Here is a 13,473-nt window from a genome sequence, read left to right as displayed (position 1 = left end):
ATTTCGCTGGAGATAAAAGAGTAAGGGATCGGATTGGAAGGTTTCTACGTCTAAATGGTAGCAACGATGAGATTGGTCAACGTGTGAGAAGTGTTCTCAATAGATTGGATAAACAAAAGTCTGTTAAATTTTTAATGGCCGCAGGCATCTATGTATCGAGGCAGTTTCCTGTATCATCGTCTTACGATTCATTGATCCATAAGTATCTAAACATGAGAGCACGTAATATACAATTTTCCAACCGTAGAAAAATTTCAAAGACCATCAATACATGGATTAATAAGAAAACTCGTAGAAATATCTCAATACCAATTGAAAGACCAAGTGATAAATATGCCTTTTTAATGCCTAATTTTCTTCATATAGAGGCCGACTTTCTCTATCCATTTAGTTCCGTAAACCTGCGGGGAACCTTTCTTAATAATGGAATCAGCAGGCGCCGAATAACCACGATGAGGAACCCGCTAATGCGACTGAAATACAAAATGATACCTGAGTTGGAGGCAGAAGTTATAGAAATGCCCTTCTCAAAGTCAGCAATTTCGATGATGATATTTTTGCCCAGGAATCCAAAAGGACTATCTCAACTACAAAGAAGACTGAAAAAATTCAACACCTTAGGCCTGCATAGACACCTAAAGTTTCACTATATAGATCTCAGTTTACCAACGCTTAATCAAATCTATACCCACCATCTCGAGGACTATCTAATTTTTCATCGCTTGCACTCGATTTTCGAAGTCGGTACTTTTTCAAAAATAGCCAGAAATGGGTCTAAAATTTATATAAATGGTTTGTCGCAAACGGTGTCCTTTAAAATGGACGAAGAAGGCATTGCACCTGTCTCAAATTGTGAGTTTGCTTTTAAAGAGTTTTTTATGTAATATATGAAATTTTATTTTTTCACAGTACTCAAGCGAACAAAACCTAATAAGGATGGCGTTTTGACACTTAAGGTAAATCATCCATTTGCTTTCTACATTCAGGACAATAAAATTATTTACATTAAAGGTAATATTCATAAGATAAATTAAAAGGTTCATGTTTTATTTCAATTTCAATAAAATTTAAGTAGTTTGGAATTTTTTAAAGATGTCAAAAAATTAAGTCGAGAGGTTTTAAAATTCTCATTGTTAGTTAATTTCATATGCTTTTACTCCAATACTAGATTACATTTCAACTTGTCAGTAAAATTTCTGAAAATCTATTCGCTTATTTAAAAAAACAGGAAATAAGAAAGACGAAACAAGATTAAAGTCGTTAATCAAAGAGGATAAACCACATACATATATTATCCCTTTTTTAGGTGATAAATTTTAATTTATGGCGAAATTTTATTGAGTCACAAATGTGTGTATAGCATAAGTTTTACTTATTCAATCATAAATTTTGTTAGATACAAAGCCATAAATAGATGAAGCACATTGTCTTTCTTGGGTAGAAACGAGAATGCATTTTTCGCTATTCCCATTGCCATTGCCGTTGGGCGATGCTAAGAACGGATGACGCTGTATTTGATGTCGGGGTCCAAAGGCATTTCAAGGAAAACTATTTTCAAATAGAGGAATTTGTCTTGCAGGCAGCAGTTGTTGAACTTTGTACGCCATACATTTCTAAAGGGAGGGCGGAGCGAAGTGTGAGGGTAGACTGAGACTGAGTAATGTTGATGATTCATGCCAATTTTTCACTATATAGATATAGCAGACGAATGTGATTTATATAGGCGCTGGTATAATAAATGGTTCTTTTGCAATACGATTAAATTTTTAATCTTTAGCCTTGCATGCTTTTAGGCGTTGCTCGTAAAATTATGAAGTATCACACCTTAACGCTCCAAATAGCTTGTAAAGTAAACTCATTTGCAGTCAAACATCATATTCATATATGTATGTATACGCCCCAACTGCTGACATTTGACCCTCATGGGCAGCCAACTGTACGCAGGAGCTTAATGCGTGTGTGTGTGTGTGTGTGTGTGTTCACTTGTGTGTGATGTGTGCTAATTAGTGTGTTTTGTACAAAGTGCTAGTAAACCGCTCCCATAACTTATTCCTCCACCCTTTCATCACTCACTTACAATAAGCACAAATTGCAGTTAAACATTTTTGCGCAACGCCACAAATGAAACTGCAGCCGCAAATTTGTGGTGCAAATTGACACTTGTGGGTGCAGTGCGAAGAGGATGATGACTCTGACGATGATGATGAACGAGAAGATGATAAAGTTGAGGATGATGGTGATTGCGTTGACGTTGCGGACGAATGAGCAATTTCATTTCCACATTGATTAATTAAATGAAATATGTGCACACTACAAAGGGGTCTGATAGTAGTGGGAGTATGAGTAGGGGATGAAGGAGTGGGGAAAGCATGTAGGATGACAATTTAGATGTGAAATTATTGTTTGGCATTGAACTTGTGGGAATGTCAAGGCAAAATTCATTTTAGCTACATAAATTAAAATTTTTTACTAACCCATCCCTGTCTCTCTTCATGGCTCTGCCCCAATAATAAATATTGCAGCCTAAAAGCAGGCAATGTTTTATACAGCTCTAACAACAAGGTACAACTTATCGCGTGTCAGTCTTAGCGAAGTAATATGCAAGTCAGGATACTATTATAGAATACTATTGGGACTATTTTTAGTTGGTTTAAATAAACTTTAATGTTAAAAGGATTTTAAAAATCATATATTGGATGGATTTTGGTGTTTAAAATGTTTGAAATTGAACAAATATTTAGAGCGCATTTTGGCGACAGAATTTCCAGTTTTAGTTTCATTATTATTATATTAGTTTAAACAGCTATGTTTGTCATATCACCTAATAATGCTTTGATATATTTTGACTCTCGTCAAAATAATGTTTATAATGTTTTAGAAGTATTGGACTCTTCTTCTGAACTCTCCTTAAGATCGATTCTTTCTATTAGAGTTTTGTTCTATTTCAGAAACTGTAAACTTGGTCAAAATACATGACTTGCCTTCTCCAAAGATAAATGCCATTTGATATATACGATTTATCCCAATGTCACACTACTGCAGCATTAAATATTTTATGTTTTAAGGAACAAAATGATTGATCTGACGAATTCCCGATAGAGAATGCTTAGCTTAAGAATCTTATCTATTAGAAGGTCATGAAAACCACAACAAGAGAGAGTCTTCGAAGCATTATATATTTTACGTTGAAATAGGATAGTCACTGATGTACAAGTAACTCTACGAGCTCTACTAGGACCGACCTTCTTTTGCCCTTTCTTGTAATGGGTATCAAAGTCACACGCTTTAGTTGTTGTAACCAACCCGGCGAGACGCAGATCAGATGCATTTCTAAAGATATGAGCAGCATATCTAACACTTACCCGCGACAACAATAACAACATGTCGGGGCTATAACAACAAAAACAGCAAAGCAAAAACTAACTTAGAAACGGCTTGAGTAGAGTCATAAAAGGCAGAGAAGGAGACACACTATATAGACATGTCTGTACGTACGTAGACCACATCAGCAACAACAACTTCTGCGCTTATATCTCTGCGTGAAAATCTAACAAATTAACTTTGACTTTCAGTTGCATTTCGCAGATGAGCGCAACAACAAACACGAAAAAACAACAAGAAAAGCAAAGAAACTATAATTATATGCAAAATTTTGCATTGCCAACTTAATTATCAAGTGACGCTTTATACCATCATCACGGGGACACACAAAGCAAACAAAGGCCCAGGAAGTATTTCCAGTTTTGAAGAGAAAGAAAAAAAAACACAAACAGCAACAAGATGTTCTCTAAGCAAACATATTTATCCCCTCCCCCTCCTCAACGACACCCCTATCTAGCCGCAACTCTCAATGGCAAACTAACTAACATGGCTAAAATGGCATAATGAGCAGCAAAGCAAAAAAAAAAAAATGGCAAACTACAAACAAACATAAATTGAAAAGGAAAGTGCCCCTGACCGGAAAATGAACAGAAAAAAAATATGAAAAAAATGCATGCTCATCTTGCTCGAGCTCAAAAGTTACAGCACTACAAAAACTTTGGACAACTGTTGAATGGATCTTGAATCTTGTGGAATCTTATGTTAGTTTTTTCTTCTTTTTCTTTTGGCTTTTTTTGCCCATTAGTTTTAATGACCAACACTTTATAAAATGCACATTTCTACGCACACACACGCATATATATTTTTAATGTGCGGTTAATTTCTGAAAAGTAAACATCAAATTGAGGGCAGCAGCGCGTTTAATATACATACATGTTTGATATAAAAATGTTTTCAAAAACAACAACATAAAACGTAAAAGAAAAAAACTAAATTTTTGAAGGTCGGAAAATTATAGTCTTTGAAATTTTGGGGAGAAAATAACATTTATGGCACACTTTAGGAAGGAGGCCGTGGCAATAAAGGAAATACAATTTCAATAGAGATACAAAATGTCTACATTTCATGTTCGATTTTCAATCTCAAAAGTTTTGTGATGAATATGCTAAGAAAAGGATACGAAACATAAGGATGAATCACCAAGCAATCAATAGAGTAAGTGATTCACTCAATGTTTTAAGTTTTCTCTTGTAATTTTCAACTGGTTCAAGCTCTAAGTTTGCCAAGAGCATCATGTACTTAGTATGCAAATCTTATGATTTATTCTATTATAATTGTATTTTCTTGCTCTAATCAATAATAATTGATTTTGAAAAGGTTTATATTACAAGTTAATACTTTACGGTTTCCAAAAAATAAAACTTTTATTGCTTTGTAAAGCTAGAAAGACTGCTTAGAGTGATGGGAAAGATTCATGTGCTTGTTTTTAGGTTGTTTATTTATAAACCAAGCATTAAAGTTCTTTTAGCACTATTTATAATAGTTCTTAAATTCAATATAATATATATTTATACTTAAATCTGTCCTATGAATTAATGGCTTTCTATTTAGTGTACAAAATGTTTCTAACTCTCAACTTAAGCGTCTTAATTCAATTTTTATTGACCAGTTTGACTAAACAGTTTTCTAATTTCTTATCCTATGGCAAAAGTCAAATGTGTGTTAAATAGATTTACTCAAGCCGTTTTCACAATACAGTAAAGAGCAAGCGACGTCTTTTTTTTGGGTTGGGTCGTCATTCATTGAAGAAAGAAAGAGCTAAATGTCTATAGAGTTATTGGATTTTAATGTACAAAACTATTGCAAATGTGTGACAAGGTTTTCTTTCCAAAAGGAATGCGGTATGACAACTTGCTGCTGCTGCTGCTGATAAGAAGTGTAAGCAATTTGAACAAGAGACAAACAAATATTTCCATTACATTTAACAAAAATAAGTACGTAAATATATCCACAGCAGAAAAGAACGCAAGTTCTTGAAATGGTAGATACTTTTGAAAATGTTTTCACTAAATCAAAATCCCATGACCTTGATTAGATTGACATAGAGACCATTTGAACGCTCTCTTAACTCATCTCACATCTTATCAATCAAAACTAGGGTCACCAAAAAAGGCACGAAAATCAATAAAAAAAATATATATATATATGTATACAAAGTGTGTGATAAGGCGGCGCCATTAAGATGAGGATGATGATGTTGTTGTTCCTTCTTCCCAATGATGATGATGATGACGCAGCTTGTGCTGAATCAGAATTATGTTTTTGTACCATTTTTATTGCTGATGATGCTTGATTTTTGAGTCATGATAATTAAGTTCATAAGACGCATTTCAGATACACACACACACACATACACACATGGGCAAATACACAAACATTACCTCGAACCAGACATTTCCCCATCCAAAGACAAATGCAAACATTGCGGGGGATCGTTGCTGTTACTGTTGTTGTTGTTGTCGTCGTCGTCGTCGCTGCTGGTGTTGTTGTTGTCACTGTCATTGTGGTTATAGTTGTTGTTGTTCATTTTTTTATTTTTTTTTTTAAACAAATGTGTTTTACATTTGTTTTTTTGAGACCAGCGAAACGAAACACCAAAAACAAAAAATGAATTATAATAAACAGATGAGAAGTGTTTTTTTTTTGTTCGTTCCGCGAAACGCTGCCACAACTTGTGGCTGACGGCCAAGTGAACGAGAACTGTTGGAGAAAAATGGAGTCCAGCATCGGGAGCAACATCGGGCAGCAGCAGCATCATCGCATATGTTGCGGAATGCGAATGACACAAGCAACATTGTCCGTGTGTATGTGTGTGTGTGTGTGTGGGGTATGAGAGCGTGTCCAAGGTCAAGGAGCGCAACTGCGAGCAAATTCATTCTCTCTCTTTCTCTGTTTCTCTACATTTTTCCTTTTCCTTTAATGATTTTGGTTTTTACTTTGGATATGTATATGTTGCTGGCAACATTTTCCAGTTATCAATAACCCAAAGGGTTTTGTTTCTATCAAACGCACAAAACGGTTAATTGCTAATTGCTGAGACCAAAAAATATTGAATAAATTGGATAATGTTATTCATAGAGCTAACCAAACTTATTCGATTAACTTTACCCCAAAACGAAAAGGTTATTTGGACTGAAGAACCAATTTTAACTAACTACCAAAGAGAGAGTACCTAAAAAAGCAAAGTGGAAATTTGAAAATGAAATCCGTTACAATATTGGAAATCGCTATTTTGGCTACATTTCTTAGATAAAATTTAAGGGTTATTTGCTGTCCTCTTTTCATTTTATATTCTGAGTCGGAATTGATACGAAATTTGTCATCTACTTGTAAAATATTTCTAAATAAAACACTTGAGTTGATACCACATCGTTTAGCATTCTAAGTGGAAAACTCAACTGAATCGACTGAAAAGTATTTGAAAACGAGAACGAGTCCTGTTTGTCATAATTAGGATAGAATTAAACACTTTCCCTCTACAAAGCAACTAAAGAATGCTTTTGTATAGGTATAAAGAAGTTCTGAAAACTGTTTACTTGTATAAAAATCGTATTTTAATAAAAGAATGGTTACAAAAAATAAATTTCATAATTTACACTATGACATAGGCTTAGATATCCTTACTCTACAGGAATAGGACAAGGCAAATGTAAGACCGATTCTTCAAAAGAAAACTTACTTTATAGACTCACTTATCCTTTTCACAATGAAAGTTGTGTCCCTTTCTTTACAGTGCGAGAAACTCAGAAAAATGTGAGGCCAATTTGTCCCTACAAAAATTTATTTCAGATTCGCCACTGTCTTTTTAAAATTCTGCACTGTTTCATAAAGAATAACCTCGATAAAATCTTATTTTTAAAGCTTGTTAAAGACTTTTCCATAGTTTTCTATTTTATATAAAATCTTCATTTGGATTTCAGAAAATTTATTTACAAGTCATTATAGAACGCTTAACTTAACCAACTGGAAATGAAAAACAATTTCCTTTGCCATTAAGAGTATATAAAATATAATCCAGATCATCTTTTCAATTGAGTTCTCAGCACGAGTTAAGGTTAAAGGCCTGCGGCATGTTGCCAAGGACCTTAGTCACTCTCCTCCCACACTTTCTCTCTCTCTCTTTCTCTCTCACTTCAATGCGCAGTCGTATTTTTTCCTCTATCTCTCAGAAATGAAAAGTGAAAACACGCATACAGACGCTGACCTAGTCAACGAGTTTGTCCAAAAGGCATGTTGCCGCCCGTAGGTCGCTCGGCGTCATCCATCGAATAACCAAATAAGGCAATAAGGAAAGGAAATACATTCCATTTCAAGGAGAAAAAGAAGAGAAGGACAAACGCTTTTTATTTCTTTGTCAGCATTTAAAAGTTTGGCAAACTGTTGTAAATTTTGACAGGGTCCCCCCCTTTTGGCAGTTCTCTATAGCCAAAAGAGTTATGAATGGAAATTGAAATGAGTTTTGTATGGCATTGCCACACTCTTTTATTAAAGCATCTCACAACTCAACATATATTTTTTATGCGTTAATCTCAGCACCATATTTATTTTTGTCTTGTTTATTTCAAGGTCGTTTCAATTCAACTCCCTTCGAAAATTAAGCAAATCCCTCAGCGAACAATAAAAACCAGAGAGAAGAAACTCTTATTGTAATAAGAATGAAAAAAAAGGCCCAAACACAAAAGCGACTCACATTACCATAACAACAGAGTCAGACTCGGAAACAGTTGCTTCAATATGCCAAACATAAGTATGTATATATGTATGTACATACATATCGGCATACTTTGGCACGTGTAATCTTTGTGCTGCAAATCCGCAGAACCAGAACACATAAACATAAATTTATTTTAATGCAACGCCACCGAGAAGAGAGATACTCCCATTCAAAATCCAGTGATAGTCAAGAAAATTGGACGCGTTCAGCAGACATTATGGAATGCTGAGCACAGTTTCAGAATCAGCTGATTAGTTTGATGAAGGAACTCTGACGTAAAGGCTTTTGAAATACTTTATTACAGAAGATTTAACTTACAGCTATTCAAAATAAGTTCGATTCGAACATCCTACTAACATCTATGACTAGATAAGTGTATGAAAAAGATAGTGAAACTAAAAAAGGAACAATTTTAGAGCCTAAACCTCAATTCTAGTTTTCTGCAACCATAATTTGGTCTTTACCTGTTTATAAACAATAAATTTCCTAGCTTAAGGGTGGAATTAAGGTAGGACTACAGAAATTTAACAATTCTTTTATACCCTGGTTCGATTTTCATAACCCAAATCTGATTTCCCTGCCAAAATAATACAAAGTCTATATAAAAGTGCAACTTCAAAGGGTAACTCTAGCCTGTTTTATCCTATTTTATTCTATCTTACTTTGTTTGTTTAATATCAATTTGACTTGCTGAATTCATCCACTTTTCCCCCTCTTCTTAGCTTATCTCAATGACAAATTTGTAATGTTTAATAAAGAAACAAAATTTATGGAGATCATTTGTTAGTTGAACATTTTCCAAAACAAAACAATTCTCTAATAAATGAAAACAAAAGTTTGCCCATTTTTTAACTAAACAAAAAATATATAATTAAGTATTACACAACGCTTACCTGATTTTGTGTGTTCTTGTTGTTTTTTGTTTTGAAATTATAATTTCCTCTTCGATGCTTTGATTATTATGCAAGGCATATAGATATATGTTTGTATATATATGAATAGCCCAGGTCAGAGTTTGCTGATGATCCAATGATTCGTATTATCGTTACATAGCTGGAGTATATATATTTCGGTTTTCTGAAATGAAAAAAAAGAGCACAGAGATGATGTAATTGATGTTAAGTGCTTATTGAATGTATATTTCAAAGAATTTCTAATGAATTTTTCAAATTATGGCAACTCGTTTGGAAGGGGTAAGGAAACTGGTGTCTGGGCTGACGTTTTTTTGTTTTTCCTGTTTTTTTTTGCTACCATTTTTATGCAAATCAACTAAGAACACGCACATGAATCTGCCCGCCTTAATGGGCGTATATAAAACTCTCAATAGACCGCATGATGATATGCCAGCGATATAACTGATAAATATGCAAATTTAAGCCAAAAAGCAAAAGCAATGCCATTGGCAACGGCAACACCAACAAAACAAAAACAACGACCTGGGAAGGCCTAACCCAATGTAAAAATTCTTTAGGACGAAAAAGGCTTGGCATAGTTTTCGCTTCCCCTATACGTGACAAACTGAAGTTCTGTTTTTTCCTCTATATACTCTTTTAGGCATTGAAGTTTAGTCCTTTAAGTGAAGAAGTTTGTTTTAGTAAGATCCTTAAATTATTTTTACAGTGTATCAATTGATGATATATAGGACTTTGAAGAATCTTTATCATTTGAAAATCTGTAATTGAAATATATTCTAGTTAGAATTCGTTTTTAGTTTAGTCGACATTGTATAGGTTATAAATGCAGCATGTGTAACTTTTCCATTTGCCCATAACCCACTGAATTCCTAATAAGACTTACTTTTGTCTATATTTAGTCCAAGATCTAACGGTTTAGGATTTCTTTATCATTGTGTTTACCCTTTTCATTTGTAATATCTGTTGCCTTCAATCTAATTTCTTATGGAAACTAAAGATAACCATTATTTTCATTTCTTCTTATATTACTAATATATTAATTACAATTACAAAATATACACAAATCAAGAAGAAAATATGATTCATGTCAGTTGAGCTTCTAAGTAATCGAAGTTAAATTCTTTCATATATTTGTCCAATCTCTTTTATCCTAAGAAACCAACTTCTTCATTTGATAGGTACTTAACTTTTGCAAGAGTATTAAAAATTTGGCAATGTCTAATCAAATTAGCCCTTTGGCACTTTAGTTTTTGGGTTCTCTGTAATGTTTTTTAGCCTTACGTAACAATGTGTTGTTTTTGTATCCTGGGATAATCAAGATTTACTGTCAATTTGGCTCTTTGTCACTTGGTAAATAGGGCGCAAATGGGTAATAGATGGATTATATTTGATGCCTGATACGCAATATATGTATGTATGTATATATTCTTCTTTTTATTCAGATACTTTTTAGAAAGAGTTCATTGAACTATAGTTAAACGAGGGAAAGAATAAATAAACGCGATCTAATACATTTAGAAATACTTTTTTGTGAGTTTTATAAATTTAAAAGATAGAAAATTTTGTATGTGAAAATTTAATTTCAAAAATCCGAAAAATAAATTTCATTTGACATTAAAATGCATGTTGAATAGATTTCTGCCTTTTCTATATAATGCAAGAAGTAAGCAACCCACTGGCCACTGCAGATGTGGTTTTTGTTTGGTGAAATGCTCATAAGATATGCAAATTTTCGATATCATTGTGATCATCATCATCATCATCAGTCGGGCTGATGGCCCAGTGGCTTAGAACGAACTGTAAACGAACTAACTTTCACTGCCCACACACACATGGGAGAGAGAAAGAGAGATACAGATACACTCTTAATGTATCTGCGGTTTGAAACCTTATGGTTATCTAATTGGTTGCCCTCAGCTGAAGATTAATTGCACCTGGAAGAGTGGGTGAGAGGAAGAAGAGCATCATCACATGGAAATGGACGATGGGAAGGGGGAGAAATCATTTCTTTTCTTTTCAGCAAAATAAGACAAAACAAAAAAAAAAAAAAAAAGAAAAGAAAGTAAAAGTTTGTTTGGCTCCATTGAACAATGCAGTAAATTAAAAACAACAACAACAACAATAATCTCATGAATAAATTAACAAAAATCTGTTTTTGTCGACCAGAATTTGAATTCTAAACAAGTTTTTTTTATTTTTGTTTCTACTATATATATGTGGCCTTTTGTTATTAATTTGAGGGCATTAAAAAAGTTTTGTATTTGGGTTTTTAAGCTAATTGAATTTCGTATGTATATATTTAAATTTCCATTTCGATTCCAAAATGTTTTTAGAATCAAATGTGCGATGAAATGAAAAGGAGAGTGCCAAATGGAAATGGAATGTCTAAATTTACGATTAGTTTTGGTAGCCAGCGGGAGAGAACCAGAAGAAAAAGGCAGTCAAAAGTGGCGCGAATGGGGAAAAATAAAGTAAAATGCAAAAGGAAAACTTAAACAATTGACAACGACTAGCAAATACCGTTTAAAGGATATTCAGTTGGAAACCCTTTTTTGGGTGGGGACAACGAAAGAAAGCTAAGAAGAAGAAGATATACATGTCGACAGTGCTGATTGCAGTGTTATCGACTCGGTTTTATCTCTAATTTTGTACTATATGTGAATCATAAAGAATGGCAAGTATATTAATCAAATTTAATTCATAAGTTTGACCCTTGAAACTTTGACCACAATAAATGCCAAAGCCAGCAATTAAATTAATTACTATTGTTATCTGTAGTAGCAATGAATCTTTTAATTCATTCATTAACTTATTCATTCTTAAAAAATTTAGAAAAAACTTTAAGCCTTGATAAATAAAAACCTGGAAAACACTTTAAAACACGATCTAAATCAAAAGCCGAATTAATGAATTGATGAACCAAAAACCGTGGAACTATTTGATGACACTGAGCTCAATAGGACACATTAGCATAATCTGTCTTTGTTAAAGAATATCTTTTGTTAAATCGGACACGCTTCCATATAGTCAGATTTTGGGGATATTATTTGTGTGTAAAGATCTAAATAATCAATATACAAAAATAAGATTCAAAACAGTTTTCGAGTTTATGTTTCTCAAAAAAAAAACCTTATGTTTTTCATATATACATATATATACATACATACATCAATAGTCAAAATATTTTCATGCAAATTATTGTAAGATTGCTTCCTAGTTTCTTTTAACTTAATATACCACTTTACGCAAAGGCTGCAGGGTAACAAATTGTTTTGTCTCCTCCGACTGACAAATTTAGCAAACGAAAGGAAAGACATCCATAAAAATGCATAAGAAGAGGAAAAACTTTACAGAGTCATAAATATATATACATAAGTATCTATATATATTTTTGAATGTACATATATATCGGTTTGCTGGTGCCAGCTTCTTTCGTTTCTTGCTAAAAATTTGTTTGTGCAGACATTTATAGGTCAGTCCAAAAGTCTAACTATATATTTTTGTGTCTTTTCTTTTTTGGCCAAACATAAGGTCACTGAACCTTGGGTCAACAGACAAGAAAAGTATCTTTTAGATTTGTCGCTGAACATAATGTGAATGGAAGAATCGGTTTGCCTGCTGTTGTTTTTATTGTTGGCTTGTTCGTAATGCAACACTTCAATGCCAAAAACAGACCGCAACTGACATACAACAACAATAACAGAAACCGAAACGAAGACAGAAAACAAATAATAAATGAAACAAAAGTAAAAACCAAAAACCGAAGACTAAAAACTAAAAACCACAAGACCACAACGAGAGGAAAAACCCACAACAACAAAAAAGAAGGCAACAAATGTAACGCCTAACTCAGACTGATGTCAGACCGAGACTTCGGCTCAGACCCAAACTTAAAACCCAGACCCAGAGAAACAAAGCCAGAAAGCCGCAACAATAAGCAACATGCTTGGTAATAACTATAATAATAATTTACCTACTTATAAGTATCTGTAGATTTACACACACACACACACACAGAGAGATACATCCATGTATCATACGTGCTTTAATCTCGGCCAACTTAAACTTAATTCTAGTTATTTATTACGAAAATTGAGCAAATCTTCACAGAAAACCAAAAAAAAAAAAAAAAAAGACTCATCAGAGTGTAGAAAAAAGTTTGTATGCCTTAAAATCGTTTTCAGAGGTAGAAAAGCAACAAGTTTGTCTGGAAAATCTACATTTTTACAAATTATCCACCCATCTTCAAATTAAATCTAAGTACATACATCTATAAGTTAATGCGCACCAATTATTTTAAACTTAACAAACTTATTTGTAATTACTTCATCATATATTTATTGGGTTAACTAGCAAAACCTTCAGAAACAGAAAACACGTTTTAGGATTCTAATCTTGATCACATTTGATTGATACTTGTTTAAAAATTATTAAATTAAACTATCAGAAATCTTACTTGAAGTC

At 33.3% G+C, this 13,473-nt stretch overlaps 3 protein-coding genes across 3 annotated transcripts in view; 1 reads left to right on the top strand and 2 right to left on the bottom strand.

Annotated features, from left to right (window-relative positions):
• LOC137576487 (probable serine/threonine-protein kinase tsuA) overlaps positions 1 to 9,143 on the bottom strand; it is a 31,389-nt gene extending 22,246 nt beyond the window's left edge. The window contains 1 exon segment of the mRNA XM_068289633.1: positions 8,989 to 9,143. The gene's annotated coding sequence lies outside the window, so the exon portion shown is untranslated.
• On the top strand, positions 17 to 1,065 carry LOC137577464 (serine protease inhibitor 42Dd-like). The gene is made up of 2 exons (XM_068290945.1): positions 17 to 852; positions 910 to 1,065. The coding sequence occupies exons 1-2, from the start codon at positions 135 to 137 to the stop codon at positions 1,032 to 1,034; spliced, it is 843 nt and encodes a 280-aa protein (XP_068147046.1). The 5' UTR covers positions 17 to 134; the 3' UTR covers positions 1,035 to 1,065.
• Lsm11 (U6 snRNA-associated Sm-like protein LSm11) overlaps positions 9,079 to 13,473 on the bottom strand; it is a 29,457-nt gene continuing 25,062 nt past the window's right edge. Inside the window, exon 3 of the mRNA XM_068289642.1 lies at positions 9,079 to 9,172. The gene's annotated coding sequence lies outside the window, so the exon portion shown is untranslated. The remainder of the gene's footprint in view (positions 9,173 to 13,473) is intronic.

This window comes from Drosophila tropicalis, unplaced genomic scaffold (assembly GCF_018151085.1).
Source record: "Drosophila tropicalis isolate 14030-0801.00 unplaced genomic scaffold, ASM1815108v1 contig_593, whole genome shotgun sequence".
NCBI lineage: Eukaryota > Metazoa > Arthropoda > Insecta > Diptera > Drosophilidae > Drosophila > Drosophila tropicalis.
The sequence above is the reverse complement of the archived record's forward strand: the minus strand, read 5'-3'. Positions and strand labels throughout refer to the sequence as shown.

Bases quoted from the DNA above. Each gene is read 5' to 3' on its own strand.
- LOC137577464 (XM_068290945.1), top strand. From the start codon at position 135: ATGGCCGCAGGCATCTATGTATCGAGGCAGTTTCCTGTATCATCGTCT. The intron at 853-909 runs GTGAGTTTGCTT...ATTTTTTCACAG, and splicing joins CATTGCACCTGTCTCAAATT to TACTCAAGCGAACAAAACCT.